The sequence below is a fragment of the Triticum urartu genome, chromosome 1, assembly GCF_003073215.2.
Source record: "Triticum urartu cultivar G1812 chromosome 1, Tu2.1, whole genome shotgun sequence".
In the NCBI taxonomy this organism is placed as follows: Eukaryota; Viridiplantae; Streptophyta; class Magnoliopsida; order Poales; family Poaceae; genus Triticum; species Triticum urartu.
This window is the reverse complement of record NC_053022.1, coordinates 427,046,435-427,066,601: the sequence shown is the minus strand read 5'-3', so window position 1 is coordinate 427,066,601 and position 20,167 is coordinate 427,046,435. Positions and strand designations below refer to the sequence as shown.

Below are 20,167 nucleotides of genomic sequence, written 5' to 3'. Positions count from 1 at the left end.
AGTCATCAACTTCCTTTTTCGGAGTCTAGTCGTGAGGTGAAACATCCTTTAGGACTTGTGTTTTCAGATGTATGGGGTCCTGCTCAGACTTCTGTTAGTGGTCACAATTATTATATCAGTTTCGTTGATGCTTATAGTCGCTTTACCTGGCTTTATCTTATTAAACACAAATCTGATGTGTTCAATATTTTTGTTCAGTTTCAAAACATGTCGAACGCCTTCTCAAGCACAAAATTGTTCATGTTCAGTCGGACTGGGGGGGGGGGCGAGTATCACAACCTCAACTCCTTTCAGTCGCTTGGGATCGCTCACCGTTTAGCATGTCCACATACACATCAGCAGAATGGTTCAGTAGAATGTAAGCATCGTCACATTGTTGAAACTGGTCCCACTCTTTTGGCTCATGCGTCGGTTCCGTTTCGTTTTTGGAGTGATGCTTTCACCACTGCATGTTTTCTCATAAACTGTACTCCCACTCGTGTTTTGAACATGAAGACTTCCATTGAAGTCCTTCTTAATGAACAACCTGATTACACCTTCTTCAAAGTTTTTGGGTGCGCTTGCTGGCCGCATCTCTGTCCATATAACAAGCGCAAGCTTAAGTTTCGTTCCAAGAAGTGTGTCTTTCTTGGCTATAGCTCTCTTCATAAAGGATACAAATGTCTTCATGTTCCCACTAATCGTGTCTATATATCCAGGGATGTCATGTTTGATGAGCATGTTTTTCCCTTTGCCAAACTTCCTGTGTCCACCGCTGAACCACCATCCATGCATTCATCCTCTATTGCCTCTGACCAATTTGATGATGTTGCATATTCTCCTATATTGTTGCCTAACCATGGTGCAGGCACTGGACGTGGGGCTCGTTTGGAGATTCTAGAGGCGCTGTCGCCTTCTTCGTTGGTCTCACCAGTGGCTCACGACGATCGTGCTGAGCCTCTGCATGGCCTCGGTCATCGTGCCCATGCACGTTTGGCCGACCGCCCAGCGATGCCGTGTGCCTCGGCGCCTCTGGCCTCTGGGTCGTCCGCCTCGACGCCCCTGGCCTCTCAGCCGCCTACCTCGGCGCCCCTGGCCTCTGGGCTAGTTTCGCCCTCACGGCCTGCTACGCCGGCTTCATCGCCACCTCGGCCTGCCACGCCAGCCTCGCCTGGGCCGAGCTCACCTGGCTCAGGCTCGCTCACACCTATGCTGACTGAGGTGTCTCCATTGCTGGCTGAGGCGTCTCCGTCGCCATCGCCCAGTCTCATGTCGACTGAGCCCTCTCCGGCCCCTGTGGCTCCCACGGTTCCTCGACGACCACATACGCGGAGTCGCAGTGGCATTTTTCAGCCCAAGAAGTGTAATGATGGTACTGTTGCTTGGTTGGCTGCATGCCTGGCTGCTGCTCGTGCGGACCTGACCTCTGAGCCTCGTACGTGTCAAGCTGCCCTGAGTATACCTCATTGGAGAGAGGCCATGGAATAGGAGTATCATGCTCTTCTTCATAACAAGACATGGACTCTTGTTCCGCCACCACCCCATGTTGATGTCATTGACTCTAAATGGGTTTTCAAAGTGAAGAAGCATTCTGATGGGTCTATTGAGTGCTACAAGGCACGACTGGTTGCCCGAGGTTTTCGGCAGCGCTATGGTCTTGATTATGAAGACACCTTCAGTCCAGTGGTTAAGCCCACTACCATCAGGCTTCTTCTCTCTCTTGCAGTTACTCTGGGGTGGTCTCTTCGTCAGCTTGATGTGCAGAATGCTTTCCTCCATGGTGTATTTGAGGAGGAGGTTTACATGCGGCAGCCTCCTGTTTTTTTAGATCCTGATCATCCTGATTACCTATGTCGTCTCACCAAAGCACTCTATGGTCTGAAACAGGCTCCTCGTGCTTGGCATGCTCGTCTTGCGACAGCTCTTCGTACTCATGGTTTTGCATCATCGGTTGCTGACTCTTCATTATTTCTTCTACAACGGCCTGAAGTCACTATGTATCTCCTGGTCTATGTGGATGATATTATACTTGTCAGTTCCTCTCCGTCGGCTGCAACTGCTCTTGTTCGGTCTCTTGGTGCTGATTTTGCTGTCAAAGTCCTTGGGAAGCTTCACTACTTCCTTGGCGTGGAAGTCACTTCCGGTTCTGATGGTCTTGTTATGATGCAGAAGAAGTACTCCTTGGATTTGCTGCAGCGGGCTGGGATGCTTAAGTGCAAACCGACGACTACACCTATGTCTACCACTGACAAGATCACTACTGTGGATGGTGAGCTTCTGACTGCTGCTGACGCAACACAATATAGGAGCATTGTTGGTGGGCTTCAGTACTTGACGATCACACGTCTAGATATTTCCTTTGCTGTCAATAGAATGTGTCAGTATCTCCAGGCACCTCGTGACACTCATTGGTCTGCTGTTAAGCACATTTTGCACTATATTCGCTTCACGCTGTCCTATGGTTTGCACATTGGACCGAACTCCTCTGGGATTGTCTCGGCATACTCTGATGCAGACTGAGCTGGCAGTCCGGATGACAGGCGATCCAAGGAGGGCTATGGTGTGTTCTTTGATTCTACCTTGATCGCCTGGAGTGCTCGGAAACAAGCTACTGTTTCACGTAGCAGTACTGAAGCTGAGTATAAGGCTGTGGCTAATGCAACTGCAGAAATTATCTGGATACAGTCTTTGCTTCAGGAATTGGGTATATCTCAATCACAGTCTCCTATTCTTTGGTGTGACAACATCGGTGCTACAAACCTGTCTGCCAACCCGGTATTTCATGTCCGAACGAAACACATCAAAGTTGACTATCATTTTATACGGGAACGTGTATCTCAGAAGCAACTACAGATCAAGTTCATCTCTTCCAAGGATCAACTTGCAGACATCTTCATCAAGCCATTGCCTCTACCGCAGTTCGAGGCTTGTCGGCGCAATCTTACCCTTCTAGATTCTTTAGAAAGTGGCTAAGATTGAGGGAGGGTGTTAGACTATATTGTTCCCGTATATGTGTAACATTGTACCCCTTCATTATATATATGTGTGATAGGCCACCCCTAGACGGTTGTGCCGGTTCCCCCCAAAACCTATTGTCTTACACTAATGGTACAAATTCTATTGCATCATTGGAGAGTTGATCGTTGAGCCTGCTGCCTGTCGGGGAAGATCTAAATCAGTAACCTGAGCCCTAACGAGTGCCACTCGCTGTCTGAACTAAATATTTCTGCTGTGCATTCACTATTTGTTTTGCTTGCTAATACAGTACTATCTACAAGGATCGCGTGGCCGTGTGTGCTACATATGCGTACGCGGAGGTATGATACAATATACACTTCACTGTTTATTCTGCTCAAGCATCGAGTCGATGCGGCCGTCCTTGTTGTACGCCTCCACGATTTTCTTGGCATATGATGGCATATGCTGCTCCGCTCTGCAACATGAAATTCATTCATGAGCACTTCATCTATATCGTCCTAACATACATATGCTACAAGCATACATATAAATATATTAATATTAGTGTATGTTGAGAGCATATAATATAGAGAGCGATATGTACCTTGCCCTTCCCCATGCCCGGTTCACATACAGGTAGTTCCTTATCGTGTGGTAATCCAGAGAGTAGCGACCAAACTCCAGGCCCTTGGGCCCAATCTGCACAAACCATCCATGAACGGTTGGTTCATCATGCATGCTATATTCATTATTGAGTCCATCCAAAATGCAGCATTCACTCACTAACCAGGTTTAGCAGGAAGGCGATGATGTTGCCCACAAATATGGGAGCTGGGTTAGCAGGGCCTTTTCCTGAAAAATCAACCCCCGGTGGATCACATTTTAGTCAGATCCAAGCAACTAATGTTTGATTGCTGCAAAATAAGGAACACCATTTAGTCATATAAATACCCATTTTCGCAGCATCGTCAGCTTTCACTGTCTCCATCACAAATGGTTGTCTAGCACCCTGAAGAAGACGAACATCGGTTGACACGAAAAAAAAATCACACAATGAATCCTACCCCACAGTACACAAGTGCACTTGTATGCATGGATGTGGGTGCGTACACTGCTAACTGTTGGCGTGCTCTCCAAGAGGCCCTCTATCAGGCTGAGCATCTCCCTCCCTCGCTCGTTCCTTATGACAAGAAAGAAAGAAAATCAACCCACTGTTGAGTAATTTGATTCCTCAACAACAGCTAGCTGGTTAAATTTGTCTCACTTCACCTGACTGTAATATACTGAGGGTGCTGAGTCATAGAAACGCCAGAATATTTCGGTACTCCCATATAGCCCACCACTAAATCCTGCACTTTTGCAACAGACACTTTTAGTTTTCCATATGCAAGGGCAGAAAACTGTTGGAATAGAAACAGAAAAGAACTATATACGACAGGAACCTCACCGCCAAGCCATTTGTGTAGTCAAAGCAGCTGAAGATGGTACAAGTAAAACTATTAGTTTGACATTTGAGAGTGATGCCTGACTTTTCATGGATAAACTAAAGCAATGGATTTATGCAGTGAGCATAGCATACCTGTAGCATGATGGTGCAATGACATCCACCAAATCATTGGCTGGCAGGGAAAAATAAGGGACCTGCTTTTAAGTAGGCAATGAAGAGACAGTTTCGGCAGACTCGGTTTTGTATAATACTACAAACAGGTGGGTGACTTACCTCTTCTATATGCCCATCCAAATGCTTTAAGTGAACCTGCAGTATACTCACAGTTATACAACACTGCCACATATCGAAATCGGGAAAGGAAAACAACCATTACTATCAAGTTAGATCCATACATATGTTTTCAATGCATCCTAAACATGATTGTTGAACTGTTGATTGTAGAAGTAAATGGTATTACATGCATGAAACTGTTCCAAAATGGGAGAAAGAGTGCAGACTGTTTCAAATTAAGTGTCACCTTGTAGTCTTGCATAAATTCGTAATGCAGAACAGTTTCTGGTTCACTGCTTGCAGCATTCAAAAATTTATCAAGTCCTTCACGAGTGCCGTTGTCCACTGGGAATGTTCACTAGCATAAGCCAAAGCTCCAATATATATACATGCAAGACAGTAATCAGAAGTCGGGAGATCATCAGTACTTACCACAGTTTGTGCCAAGCACATAAAGCTTTTCCAAGCCAAGGTACTTCTCTACAGATCTCAAAGCTGCGACCAATAATTTCATGTTGGATAACTATGAGATATGATAAACCGCCAATGGTAGAAATAGAAGAATGATAATACCTTGCACTTGACAACCGACACCACAAAAGAGAAGACGCTTTACACCAGCTGCCTGTCAAAGGAAATCATGAAACTCCCAGTTTTCACAGAGTTGATCAGAAACAGGATTTATGAGGCAGCAATCATGATGTCATAGTGTAACGTCTTTGGCGATAGCACCTAAAGTGCTTCCAGAAATGGAAAGGGAATTGGGTGACATAAATTTTCAGTCCCTTGAATAGGGGTATAGAAAAATCTCTGAACAAACAAGTCCAAGTTCATGTTCAAAGATCCAATGTTCTTTACTTCAGATATCTGTCATCATGAGCGATTTGTTTTCATAGGTTGAGAAGGGAGATAAGATCACAAGATACAGCAGCTAGAAACAATGGCAAAGTATATAGCATGAAGAAGAAGACAGATTTACCTCCACTAAGGCTAGTGTATCGAGATTAGGTGATAATGTTGGCTTGACACCTCTGGCTGCAATGACTTCTTCTGGTGTCCTAGCAGGGCATGGTTAAAAATACTGAATCTTACTTCCATAACATCAAAGAATGGGAATGATGAAACTGATAATAGACCAATTCCAAGTGCTACACACACAAAAAAAAACAGATGAAACTGGCAATTGATCAATTCGACTATACCTGGCTAAAACAGGCCTTGGGGCAAACCTATCGTCTGGATCACTGCAGATTGTGGTAATAAATAAACATCATTAGTCAAGTCCATGAGTTGTTCTTGAGTTATTGCAAGGAAAGATGATGATGTGGTATCCGATTCTTGTCTGGGTGCCTTTGTACACAAACCACAGCATCAACCATATTTGATTTCAGCATCTCAACTGCGATTGTTGTCACTATTCCTGTCCACTGGGCTCCTACATGTGTATACATGGAGGTAAACCAAGCTGGCAAGAGGTAACTGCATATGCATATGGTGGGATGAAATGGAATTGAATGGAGAAGCTCGGTAAATGAAACCTTGAACAGGTTCCGTTTTCCTGGCATACAGGAGCTGCTCGTGCACCCCGTAGTACATTTCATCCATGGAGTCCTTCCTGCCCCTCCCATGGACCACTGGTTCCAGATCCTATGCGAAACACGAACCACGCGTTAATGGCCGTAGCAGAGCAATGGCAATGCAAAGAAGAAAAACATGGAGGTACCTCGACACGGGACATGCCGTCCCCGAGGAAGGGGCAGGCGTTGTTGACGTGGGCGATGTAGTAGGTGTCGCAGAGGCCGCAGCGGCTGCACTTGTCCTTGGCCGGGTAGACGCCTCCGGGAGGGATGGGCTTGGATCTCTCGCGCCAGTCCTCCCTCAGCGCCTTCCCCTTTCCCTTCCCCCCTAACCAAAGCAGTTCGATTCGATTCAGGTTGTATGTACTGCTAGGAATGGACTGGATTTAGGCGGGTAACCAACCTGGCGCTGGCGGGGAGGAAGATGAGCACCGTGGGGTGAAGGAGAAGCAGGGTTTAGGGGAGGAGTGGAAGAAGCAGCGCGCGGCCATGGCGATCATGCCGTTACTCCGGCCGGGCGGGCAGGGGCGGCTTGTGAGAGGCAGGAGCCGCTCGTGGACGACGATAAGATCGTCTGGCTGGCTGGACTCGTCGCGGGCGGGCTTGCACGTTTCCGTCCACACAAACACAATGCAGTTTTTTTTTAGGGAAAACCAAGTTTATTTATAAAGCAAAATCCACATAAAGTGGGATACATCTTTGATAATGCGGTACATCTAACCAAATGTGACGATCTGGACCTCTAGAAAGTGAAAACTTGACTAAACTATGTGCTTCATAATTAACAACACGATTCTCGAAAAAAAATTACAATGAAAAGTAATTGCATTAAGGTTTATTTCAGTGATGATTGCTTCATATGCACCCCGTGCACTTCCATTGATGTCAGAGACAACTTGCTGGCAATCCGAAGCCACAACAAAATTCTGAACGCCCAGGTCCTCTGCAAGGGAGAGAGCCTCTCTGCAGGCTATTGCTTCTATGGTGGCCGGGTCATGAACTCCTTCGACAACAAGTGTCGAGCTCCCCATGTAGTTTCCTCCTTCATCTCTGCATAGCCACTGCCGATCCTTCCTGTCCCGCCATGACACCTGCATCAACATGTATCTTACAGAAGCCCGGGGGTGGCTTCATTGGCCTTTGAGCGACTTGTGGGACAGTTCTTACAGATGTGTTTCTTTGCCTGTTTCCGATGATGCCAAGCTCCTCAAGGAATCTGCCAATGAAACTATGAATAGCTTGAGGGCTCTGGAAAATTGACTCGTGCATGCAAATGTGCGAAGAAAATTCAGCTTTAGCCCATTACAGTAGCTTCAAGTTATAATTGGGCCGCAGAGGACCACTTCTACTAAGGCCCGACGAATGGATTGAGAAAGGTACCCGCAGCCGCGCCTCGAGGAATTTCTGGCCCCCTCGCATGCCATCTTGGGCATTAGGAGGTGGGGAACCTCGGATCTTCACAGCTAAAGTCTCTGGTCATCTTCGTCTTTTTTCTAAAAAAAAGTTACCTTGTTTTTTTTGGTGGTGTCATGAAGACACAGACTTCGATGTCTCGCACAGCCGATTATTCGGATCTGATGACTTTATATTATGATGTCATGTTGCTTTTGTTAGTTTCAGCTTTTGTGAAGCTGGACTTTTTCCTTGACATTATGGTGATTTTTTTGGTACAACAACATTGATAATCCCCGGCCCAAGCACATTCATTGCTAACAACTTCCATCTTTTTAGATGGGTGACCCAAGGGGCTTTCCGAAACCTTTATTCATAATCAAGTTCGTGCAGGTGAATGAGTAGCAGTAGCGCTGCTCCAGTCTAATTGTAGTCTCTTTACTGAAGTCTTGACTGTATTTTATCTTGCAAAGATCGATACCACTGAGAAGATGTCACCCAAGAGATTTATTATAATTCTTATTATGACAGTTACTTTGCAATTTCTTACATTTTGTATTGAAAGCGATGTATCTATAATGGTTTTGAGTATGAAGAAAGTTACAAATGTTTCTAAAAAACACCCCTATGGTATTTCTAAGAAAAGGCAGGAATGCTCAACAACCTGCCTTTTTTTAAGAACATCAAACTCCCTTGTTTTGTTTTCGTTTTAGAGCACTAAATTGCTTTTTTAGAACATGAAACATGTCTTGGTTTTGCTAAGAAAACTCCTAAAGCACTGCGGCATATATCGTGGTGCTCGCCGGAGATCTAGGGGATCATTGATGAGATATGTTCTGGTGGTTACACCCCACTTTGTCTGGCGTCGGATAGAGTGGTCATTCTAAGGTGATCCATTCGGAGGTTTTTTTTTGCCTCCTTGGGGGACCCTTGGGTCTGCCTTATATACGGCAGGCCCACGGGATACATTCGCTCACTGCCCTTCTCGGGCGCTTTGGGGAGAGCAACAAGTGAGAAACAAGATGCTAGGATGACTCGGGACTGGGATCATTTATGTCTCTCTCTTTCTCTCTGTCCTTCTTCTTCCCAGACTCGGTCCCCCTCCATTTTGTGTTCCCTCGTCATTAAATTTCATGCACGCCACTAGTAAGTGGTTCCTATACTAGTGGATGTTCCACCTTCACTATTGCCAATGATAATATTTACAAATTTTAAACTCTATTAAGCATCCTTTTTATAGCCATCGTGGTCCGGAAATCGTGGAGCCCAGTGATTCATCTCATTGCAATCCAGCAAGGATGTTTTGCTTTAACCTTGTTGTGCCCCTTTCGGTCCCTTATTCTTCTTCTTGAAGATGGTAGTGTTGTGGGACTTTGTTCTTTCCCTTGAACTTGTGGGTATTTTTTCGTACCACGTTGACAGCAAAATGTCCCTATGCTCCTTTAGCTCATGTGTCCTTTGCCATTACCTTCTCCTCAGTATTCAATGGCCCAATTAGACTCTCAATAGAAATATCTTGTCTTTGGTGTTTTAGAGTAGTGAAAAACTTCCTCCATGAAGGAGAAAGCTTACCAACAATGCTCCTGGCAACAAACTTGTTGAGTAACACATACTTAATGAGCTCAAGTTCCTTTGTCATCCACTACAACTCATGATCTTTGTTGACCAAAGAACGATTAGCAACCATTCTATAGTCATTGAACTGCTCTATGTCTTCACCAGGGACATCAGTGGTGTCGCATTTGGATTCAAGTACATCCACGGTTCTTTACCAACCTTTCACCCAACACACTGATGACGACACCCACAAAGATTATAGTGGCCTCCAAGAACATTTTGTCTTGTTCAGGAGTAAATGATCCTCGAGGAGTCCTAGCAAAAACCTAGTCATGTTTATAGAAGTGAGCCACAATATGGTTTTGGTTTGCCACCTTTTGAAGTGAGGACCTGTAAATGAGCTCAGTTTCAGAGCAGCAGCAAAGCTAGTCAACAAAAATTGCCTAAACATTTAAGTTTTTTGGATTGTTAGGAAGCTAGGCAATTTTTGGTGAGCTCAAACCCAATTAGCATCACCAGAAGGTTACTGATATTGCATATCATACATTACATACTAGGTACATCTATCACATACGCATATGGGCAAATGCACATGTCAACGGAGAAAGCTTTAGAACATACGAGTTCACCGAAAACTCTGGTGCAACAGTATCGTCTGCCATGGTGTTGAAGATGAGGTGGTTGTCCGATGTAGAGAAGTAGTGGAAGCAGGCGGATGGTCACTAAGGATGTAGTCAATCAGGAGAGAGCGCCGTGCCAATATGCTCCCCAGAAACCTTATCTCCCTTTCCCCGGTGCAGGTTCCCATGTGGCGCGGTTTTGTAGATCTGCTCTCCCGAACAGTTGTGCATGCAGTCGTCATGATGAGGTTGTTGGAGAAGTAGCGCACAAGGAACTTGAATGATGTGTATTATGTGTATTATTATGTGCTAAGTGTAGCCTCTCTCGTTTGTATTTCCTCTGCTTAGACAAGACCGTGGAGAGAGTGGAGATATAAAACTGACATGTGGTGTAAGAGACCCCTGGAAGGAGAAAACATGTTACATGTCAACAACGAGCTCGAGTTTTGACATGTACACCCAGAGTTGTCTTAGTAGTGCACTGCCAAGAAAAATTAGTTCTTCCAACAAAGCCACATAACATTAGTTTGAACTCGATCTACATTCACGAAACACAAATCAAAGCGTCGCGTGGCATGAGGTGGGTGAGTGAGCACGTGTTTTTCCTCTATTTTGCTACAAGGAGTAGTAGAAGACCACACCTTTTATATTGGTGCTATTCTTTTTAACTGGCATTGTGGTACTAAACTTGTTGAACAGTCATGCAAGTCCAATGGGTCTTTAATATTTATGGCACTGTCGCTTGGGCCATATTTCCAAGGAGAGAATAGAAAGATTAGCCAAAAGTGAAATTCTTCCTCCGTTAGAATTCTCAGACTTAAAACAATGCATAGATTGCATTAAAGGAAAGTATATAAAACAAATCAAAAAAGGTGCAATCCATAGCACAGGCACACTAGAAATCATTCACACTAACATTTGTGGACCATTTCCGGTGAAAAGTGTGGATGGATATGACTCGTTCATAACATTCACAGATGATTACTCTCGCTATGGTTATATTTATCCGATCAAAGAAAGATCAGAAGCGTTGGATAAATTTAAATATTCAAAGCTAAAGTTGAAAATCAGCATGATAAAAGAATAAAGATAGTAAGGTCCGACCATGCACTACAAAAAAATACACTTCCGTGATGATACGTGTTTGTCACAGTAGGTCGCTTTTTTTGTCATGCATGTACATCCATGAAAAATTTATGACAGAATCAAGATAGTCATACCTGTGCTGTCGTAGAAGTGTTCCATGACATTACCAAAATTATCATCACGGAAGTGTCCACTTCCATGACGATAAATCGCACGTCACAGAAGTGCTTTCGTCAAGGGTGACCGACACATGGCATCCACCGTAACGGAACACCGTTAAGCTATCGGGTCGGGTTTTGGATCCGATAACCCGTTAACAGCCCCGACCAATGGGAAATTTCCACGTGTAAAATTCTTATTGGCCGGACGAAACACGTGTCAGTTCGTCAGTTGGTCAGATAGGCGCCTATGATATGTCGACACATGGCACAGTCCAACAGAGGCCCATTCCTGTGAAAAGGCCGGCCCGTTTGACTTGGTCAAAAGCTGGCGGGCCGGCCCATGGAAAGCCTGTTAACGGCATGTTCGCATATAGCCCATTTACAGCCCGCTAACCCAAGACCCGTTACGCCCTATCCGAATTAGGCCCAGTAGCATCATCTGGGCCATCCAATATGATTCCAGCCCGTTTTCACTTCTGGCCCATGTATGGCCCATGACGTCTTTCGGCCCATATGAGGCCCTATGTAACTCTTGGCCTATTAACGGCCCGTGGTGAAACTGGCCCGTAATGAACAGTGTATCACTTTACACCCATTAACGACCCGTGGTGAAACTGGCCCGTAATGAACAGTGTATCACTTTATACCCATTAACGGCCTGTTATTCCGTTGGACCGTTTCCAGCCCATGTTATCTTTCGGCCTTCTCAGAGCCCATTTATTCTTGGGCTCATTTCCAGCATTCGTTTACTTACGGCCCGTTACTGTCATTTTCTGCTTGTGTGCCAAATTCAGCCTGTGGTTACAGTCGACCCGTTTGTGGTCCGTTAATACGTTGGGCCATTTTCATAGCGTCATTAAATACGGCCTATTAACGATGGCCCGTTACGGTCGGCCCATGAACGGACGATTCCAACTCTAGACCGTTTACGGCCATAATGCGGCCTGTTATTGGCCCATGTTTGGCCAATCGATCATATGGCCCGTATAAGGCCCATTGATGATACGACCCGTAGAAGGCCCATTGTTTCTACGGCCCGTAGAAGGCCTACTGTTTCTACGGCCGTAAAAGGCCCACTGTTTCTACGGCCCGTAGGAGGCCCAATGTCACTACAGTAAATATTAGCCCATGGTTATTGTGGCCTAATTTTAAAAAATAGGTTATTGCAGCCACTAGTTAACCGCGGAAAAAGAACTGCAATGACTACAAGCAAACAAATAAACAAGACAACAATAAAATAAATAAGCAAGCAACTAACGCTAGGCTATCACGGCTATTACACATATTACATCCACTCGGCATCAAAGTTCGCCACCAGTGCAAATATAGGGAACAAAGCAGCATATCATATACACTGGCCGTCAAAATTGGCCACCAGTGCAAATAAACGCGGCAGCAAAACAAGAGCATAACTGAAACAACTTCACAAGAGCTTAAGAAACGTTATCCTGGGTATCCACCATGCTGGCAATAAGCTTAGCAAGCTGATTAGCTTTGTCCTGTTTGGCGCTAAAATCCTCCAACGCTTGCTGTTGCACCAGAAAGTATGCATCTGAATACTCCAGGGACTTCCGCAGTCCTTCCGCTTCTTGTCGCAGCACAGCTGATCGATGTCATTCAGCTTGTAGTTGAGACTCAACAAACCGAACTGATTCAGACAGTGAGTTTGAATAGCTTGTGCAAGCGGTAGTGGCCAGTAACTCCAACACTAAACCAAGACAGGATGTGTCACTATCCTGAACCTTATCTGCATTACTTCCTTTACCGTTGCTTAGTAAGGCACTCTTCCCCAATATTCTGTCAGCATTCTAAAAGAAGAAACAAGCAGACACATAACAAGTTTAGCATGTACTAGTATATGAAACTCATTTCGGTGAACCAGTTCATTAGTAAGGTGGACAGGATTAAACTACCAAGTCTTCTATTGCCAAGTACTAGTACATAATAAAAGCATCAAACAAACATATATCTATGTCCTATGATAGCAATGGAATCTTAAATTAGAACAGTTGTTCTTTAGGTTTAGGCACTTGTTCTACATGAACAGAGTACAGTAAGATGCAAGAATATAATACTTAAAAATAGAAAATGAGCTCATAGACCTTACCACATTCTTGGTTCGGGACCAGTACAGAACAAGGCATTCCCAGTCATCGTCCAGTAAATGTGTCTCAGGAGAACGTAAGGGAATTTGATGAGTTTCTTTGCCGGTGAAGTAGGTTTTCTTCAGGTAATTCCGATACTGCCACCAAGCATTCTTGAAGATAGCAGAGGTATTAGCACAGGTTACCTCATCCTGAGTTTCCAAATCGGTCCTTCTCTATAGAGAAAAATGGGAAAATTTGCTGTATTATAACCATCATGGAGGTAGGATGTATGGGACAAAGCAAAGTAATTGCCATGAATAACATTACTTACACATAACTCCTGGACAAACACCTGCAACTGGCATTTTCCTTCATCTTCAGTATAATATTTCCAAGATGGGAAGATACACACATACAATTTAACAACATCAAATACGATAGATGCTAAACTACGACTAGCTGGTTGTGCTTCCTCCACAGGAATAGGCGTACTAACTAGTGGAGTTGGGGTTCGCCGTGATAGTACTGGCCCTTTGGGCACTGGAGCTGCCTTACTAACTGCTCTTGTTTGGGAGCTCTGTGGTGGAGATGGTGCTGTGTCAACAGGAACTGGGTTACTATCGGCTGGGGTTGGGGTTAGATTGGGTGAAGCTGGTTCTCTGTCCATCGTAGTAGGGGTACAATCTGCGAGAGTTTGGGTTATGTGTGGTAGGGCTAGTTCTTGTGCATGTACAACCGGGGTGCTATCTCCACCAAGAGGTAGCACTGTTTTATTTGAAGACCGTGTTTTTAGTCTACTAGATACTGGTATCACCCGCTCCAATTCAAATGGCTGATAAAAAGGAAACATAGTTGAATGTACAGACATTGTATGAGAGACAGATGCAATAGATAGTGTGGAAAAAAGAAGGCATGAAATAGTTGACATGTATATTGTTTAACTAAAACGGATAGCATGACATAATTTCACATATATGATGTCTATCTAAACTGGATAGCATAGCATAACATAATTCAAAGATATGATGAATAACTAAACAGGATCGCCTGACATAATTCACCTACATGTTATCTAAGTAATCAGGATCGCATCATTTAATTCACATATATGATTTATATGCTAAATAGAGGGCATTCAATATGATGTCTGAACTAAGAACATGGTGTTGAATATTGTGTATATGATGTCTAAACTATACAATGCAAGACACTATATTATGGCTGGCTAAAAGACATGAGACTGCATAATTCACATATATGATATAGAAACTAAACATGTGGCATTACAGAACATGTCTAAACTAAGCAGATGACATATATGATGTCAAAAGTAGGCACTGCAAGGCAACATATGCATGATATGACTCACATCATCATGCCAAGGTAGAGCAAACACCTTGGGGGGTAAATATGAGTGGTCAACGACGTCCGAATCCGCCTCAGAACAGATATCTTCCTCTGGATTACAATCTGGAGAGGGGTGGGGAGGGTTTGCCATTGAACCCACCATGGAGCGATGTCTGCATGACATTGTATTGCCGCGCAAAACTCTTCTCTTTTTCTCTACATGTTCAGCATGACTGTGTACAATATCTGACATGCATACGAAAAAATATGGTAAGATTGTGTAAGGAGAGCATGCAGAAATTTAGAGTGATGGTAACAATCAGTGGATCGATGTTTTTCCGTTGAACCAAAATAGCCCTAATGGATCGACGTGAATGTATAGTAATAAGTGATGCAACAAGTGTACAACCTCTTTGCCGTAGCCGTGTCGACCTCAGCATCATTGGGTTGGTCGCTGAAGCAGTTGAGGCAGAGGTGGCTGTCGGGGGTGTGGAGGAAGATCTGAGGAATCTGTAGACGGCGTCCAGGGCACTGCTCTGTTGTGATGGATCGTTCTGTCGTTGGAGCAGCTCCGGTGAGCTGTAAGATGTCAAGGCTGAAGCAGCACAAGACAGACATTGCTAATCCCAAGTGGGATTCTAATAGCATTTCCAATAGATGATGTAAAATGGATGCAAAATTAACATCACCAAAAACCACCTGACTACAACAGATGAGGTAAAAACTGCTGACTCTGAACTTAACTGTCGAAACTGAAATTTACTGTGGAATCTGAATGCTACTGTCGAAACTGAACGCAATGGTAGCAGAGAGGCACTTGACATGTAGTTTAGGGAGGGCCTGCAGTTCATCTTCAACCTGCACCCCCCTGATCCGCCAGCCACCACTGGCCGAACTGCCGGCCCCAGTGCCGCCTCGCCGCCCTGAAACAACTCGCCACCGCCGCCCCGGCCAGCCCTCTAGGCCCCCCGCCCCCACCCTAAACCCTAAGATAGATAGTGGGGTACCTCTCCGGCGAGCCCCCGTCCCCGCTGCGGGTGGTTCTTCCTTAACTCCGGCGAGCCCCCCCAACCCCTGAAAATCGACTAACCCAAAAGTCGATTCAGTCGACTGAAGTGTGGCTTAATCGGAGCAGAGCAGCAGCACGAGCGAGGGGGAGAGCAGCAGCAGCAGCTGGGCGAGCGATCGAGCGAGAGCTGGAGCAGCAGCAGCAGATCCGGCTGGTATGGACGCCGCCGCCGAAGGGGCCTCACACTGGGGGAGAGCCGCCGTGGAGATGTCGCCCGCGGCGCCGGCTTCAAGGTAGCCGCTCCATGGGGGTGCAGGATGAAGCACCATCGGCGCCAGGAGGTCGAGTTAAGGAGAAGGTGCGATGCGATGAGTGTACAACCTCTTTGGTGGCGCCGAGTGTTGGGTAACGTAGTAATTTCAAAAAAATTACTACGCGCACGCAAGATCATGGTGATGCATAGCAACGAGAGGGGAGAGTGTAATCTACGTACCCTTGTAGATCGACAACGGAAGCGTTAGCACAACGTGGTTGATGTAGTCGTACGTCTTCATGGCCCGACTGATCAAGCACCGAAACTACGGCACCTCCGAGTTCTAGCACACGTTCAGCTCGATGACGATCCCCGGACTCCGATCCAGCAAAGTGTCGGGGAAGAGTTCCGTCAGCACAACGGCATGGTGACGATCTTGATGTACTACCGTCGCAGGGCTTCGCCTAAGCACCGCTACAATATTATCGAGGACTATGGTGGAAGGGGGCACCGCACACAGCTAAGAATATGATCACGTGGATCAACTTGTGTCTCTAGGGGTGTCCCTTGCCTCCGTATATAAAGGATCAAAGGGGGGGGGGGTGCGGCCGGCCAGGAGAGGGCGCGCCAGGAGGAGTCCTACTCCCTCTGGGAGTAGGATTCCCCCCCTTTCCTAGTTGGAATAGGATTCGGGAGGGGGGAAAGAGGAGAGAGAGAAGGAAGGGGGGGCGCCGCCCCCCTCTCCTTGTCCTATTCGGACTAGGGGGGGAGGGGCGCGCGGTCCAGCCCTGGCCACCTCTCCTCTCTTCCACTAAGGCCCACCAAGGCCCATATACCTCCCGGGGGGTTCCGGTAACCTCCCGGTACTCCGGTAAAATCCCGATTTCACCCGGAATACTTTCGATATCCAAATATAGGCTTCCAATATATCAATCTTTATTCTCGACCATTTCGAGACTCCTCGTCATGTCCCCGATCCCATCCGGGACTCCGAACTCCTTCGGTACATCAAAACTCATAAACTCATAATATAACTGTCATCGAAACCTTAAGCGTGCAGACCCTACGGGTTCGAGAACAATGTAGACATGACCGAGATATGTCTCCGGTCAATAACCAATAGCGGAACCTGGATGCTCATATTGGCTCCTACATATTCTACGAAGATCTTTTATCGGTCAGACCGCATAACAACATACGTTGTTCCCTTTGTCATCGGTATGTTACTTGCCCGAGATTCGTTCGTTGGTATCTCAATACCTAGTTCAATCTCGTTACTGGCAAGTCTCTTTACTCGTTCCGTAATACATCATCTCACAACTAACTCATTAGTTGCAATGCTTGCAAGGCTTATGTGATGTGTATTACCGAGAGGGCCCAGAGATACCTCTCCGACAATCAGAGTGACAAATCCTAATCTCGAAATACGCCAACCCAACATGTACCTTTGGAGACACCTATAGAGCACCTTTATAATCACCTAGTTACGTTGTGACGTTTGGTAGCACACAAAGTGTTTCTCCAGTAAACGGGAGTTGCATAATCTCATAGTCATAGGAACATGTATAAGTCATGAAGAAAGCAATAGCAACATACTAAACGATCGGGTGCTAAGCTAATGGAATGGGTCATGTCAATCAGATCATTCACCTAATGATGTGATCCCGTTAATCAAATAACAACTCTTTGTCCATGGTTAGGAAACATAACCATCTTTGATTAACGAGCTAGTCTAGTAGAGGCATACTAGTGACACTCTGTTTGTCTATGTATTCACACATGTATTATGTTTCCGGTTAATACAATTCTAGCATGAATAATAAACATTTATCATGCTATAAGGAAATAAATAATAACTTTATTATTGCCTCTAGGGCATATTTCCTTTAGTCTCCCACTTGCACTAGAGTCAATAATCTAGATTATACAGTAATGATTCTAACACCCATGGAGCCTTGGTGCTGATCATGTTTTGCTCGTGGAAGAGGCTTAGTCAATGGGTCTGCTACATTCAGATCTGTATGTATCTTGCAAATCTCTATGTCTCCCACCTGGACTAGATCCTGGATGGAATTGAAGCGTCTCTTGATGTGCTTGGCTCTCTTGTCAAATCTGGATTCCTTTGCCAAGGCAATTGCACCAGTATTGTCACAAAAGATTTTCATTGGACCCGATGCACTAGGTATGACACCTAGATCGGATATGAACTCCTTCATCCAGACTCCTTCATTTGCTGCTTCCGAAGAAGCTATGTATTCTGCTTCACACATAGATCCCGCCACGACGCTTTGTTTAGAACTGCACCAACTGACAGCTCCACCATTTAATGTAAATACGTATCCAGTTTGCGATTTAGAATCATCCGGATCAGTGTCAAAGCTCGCATCGATGTAACCATTTACGATTAGCTCTTTGTCACCTCCATAAACGAGAAACATATCCTTAGTCCTTTTCAGGTATTTCAGGATGTTCTTGACCGCTGTCCAGTGATCCACTCCTGGATTACTTTGGTACCTCCCTGCTAGACTTATAGCAAGGCACACATCAGGTCTGGTACACAGCATTGCATACATGGTAGAGCCTATGGCTGAAGCATAGGGAACATCTTTCATTTTCTCTCTATCTTCTGCAGTGGTCGGGCATTGAGTCTGACTCAACTTCACACCTTGTAACACATGCAAGAACCCTTTATTTGCTTGATCCATTTTGAACTTCTTCAAAACTTTGTCAAGGTATGTGCTTTGTGAAAGTCCAATTAAGGGTCTTGATCTATCTCTATAGATCTTAATGCCTAATATGTAAGTAGCTTCACCGAGGTCTTTCATTGAAAAACTCTTATTCAAGTATCCCTTTATGCTATCCAGAAATTCTATATCATTTCCAATTAGTAATATGTCATCCACATATAATATCAGAAATGCTACAGAGCTCCCACTCACTTTCTTGTAAATACAGGCTTCTCCAAAAGTCTGTATAAAACCAAATGCTTTGATCATACTATCAAAGCGTTTATTCCAACTCCGAGAGGCTTGCACCAGTCCATAAATGGATTGCTGGAGCTTGCACACTTTGTTAGCTCCCTTTGGATCGACAAAACCTTCTGGTTGCATCATATACAACTCTTCTTCCAGAAATCCATTCAGGAATGCAGTTTTGACATCCATCTGCCAAATTTCATAATCATAAAATGCGGCAATTGCTAACATGATTCGGACAGACTTAAGCATCGCTACGGGTGAGAAGGTCTCATCGTAGTCAATCCCTTGAACTTGTCAAAAACCTTTTGCGACAAGTCGAGCTTTGTAGACAGTAATATTACCGTCAGCGTCCGTCTTCTTTTTGAAGATCCATTTATTCTCTATTGCTTGCCGATCATTGGGCAAGTCTACCAAAGTCCATACTTTGTTCTCATACATGGATCCCATCTCAGATTTCATGGCTTCAAGCCATTTTGCGAAATCTGGGCCCACCATCGCTTCTTCATAGTTCGTAGGTTCATCATGATCTAGTAGCATGACTTCCAAAACAGGATTACCGTACCACTCTGGCGCGGATCTCACTCTGGTTGATCTACGAGGTTCAGTAGTATCTTGTTCTGAAGTTTCATGATCATTATCATTAGCTTCCTCACTAATTGGTGTAGGTGTCACAGAAACAGATTTCTGTGATGTACTACTTTCCAATAAGGGGTTAGGTATAGTTACCTCGTCAAGTTCTACTTTCCTCCCACTCACTTCTTTTGAGAGAAACTCCTTCTCCAGAAAGTTTCCGAATTTAGCAACAAAAGTCTTGCCTTCGGATCTGTGATAGAAGGTGTATCCAATAGTTTCCTTTGGATATCCTATGAAGACACATTTTTCCGATTTGGGTTCGAGCTTATCAGGTTGACGCTTTTTCACATAAGCATCGCAGCCCCAAACTTTCAGAAACGACAACTTTGGTTTCTTGCCAAACCACAGTTCATAAGGCGTCGTCTCAACGGATTTTGATGGTGCCCTATTTAGCGTGAATGCGGCCGTCTCTAGAGCGTATCCCCAAAACAATAGCGGTAAATCAGTAAGAGACATCATAGATCATACCATATCTAGTAAAGTACAATTACGACGTTCGGACACACCATTACGCTGTGGTGTTCCGGGTGGCGTGAGTTGCAAAACTATTCCACATTGTTTCAAATGTACACCAAACTCGTAACTCAAATATTCTCCTCCACGATCAGATCGTAGGAATTTTATTTTCTTGTTACGATGATTTTCAACTTCACTTTGAAATTCTTTGAACTTTTCAAACGTTTCAGACTTGTGTTTCATTAAGTAGATATACCCATATCTGCTTAAGTCATCTGTGAAGGTTAGAAAATAACGATATCCGCCACGAGCCTCAACATTCATCGGACCACATACATCTGTATGTATGATTTC

The 20,167-nt window shown here is 44.9% G+C and overlaps 1 protein-coding gene across 4 annotated transcripts; it reads right to left on the bottom strand.

Annotated features, from left to right (window-relative positions):
* Positions 1-3,191: 3,191 nt before the first annotated feature.
* LOC125516026 (7-hydroxymethyl chlorophyll a reductase, chloroplastic) lies at positions 3,192-6,864 on the bottom strand. 4 transcript variants are annotated; one of them, XM_048681510.1, is made up of 18 exons: positions 6,638-6,864; positions 6,381-6,562; positions 6,196-6,304; positions 6,008-6,092; positions 5,860-5,901; positions 5,637-5,715; positions 5,231-5,282; positions 5,090-5,152; positions 4,905-5,002; positions 4,658-4,693; positions 4,517-4,578; positions 4,385-4,412; positions 4,207-4,286; positions 4,048-4,117; positions 3,873-3,946; positions 3,725-3,791; positions 3,542-3,636; positions 3,192-3,412 (listed from the first exon to the last, which is right to left on the bottom strand). In XM_048681510.1, exons 1-18 carry the CDS (start codon positions 6,732-6,734, stop codon positions 3,316-3,318), a joined length of 1,416 nt encoding a protein of 471 aa, XP_048537467.1. In that variant the 5' UTR covers positions 6,735-6,864; the 3' UTR covers positions 3,192-3,315. The 4 variants fall into 4 exon arrangements, 3 of the variants coding, with proteins under 3 accessions (XP_048537467.1, XP_048537474.1, XP_048537482.1); XM_048681517.1 differs by having other exon boundaries at positions 3,725-3,789; positions 3,889-3,946; XR_007287220.1 differs by lacking the exons at positions 3,192-3,412; positions 3,873-3,946 and having other exon boundaries at positions 3,725-3,851.
* Positions 6,865-20,167: the final 13,303 nt, after the last annotated feature.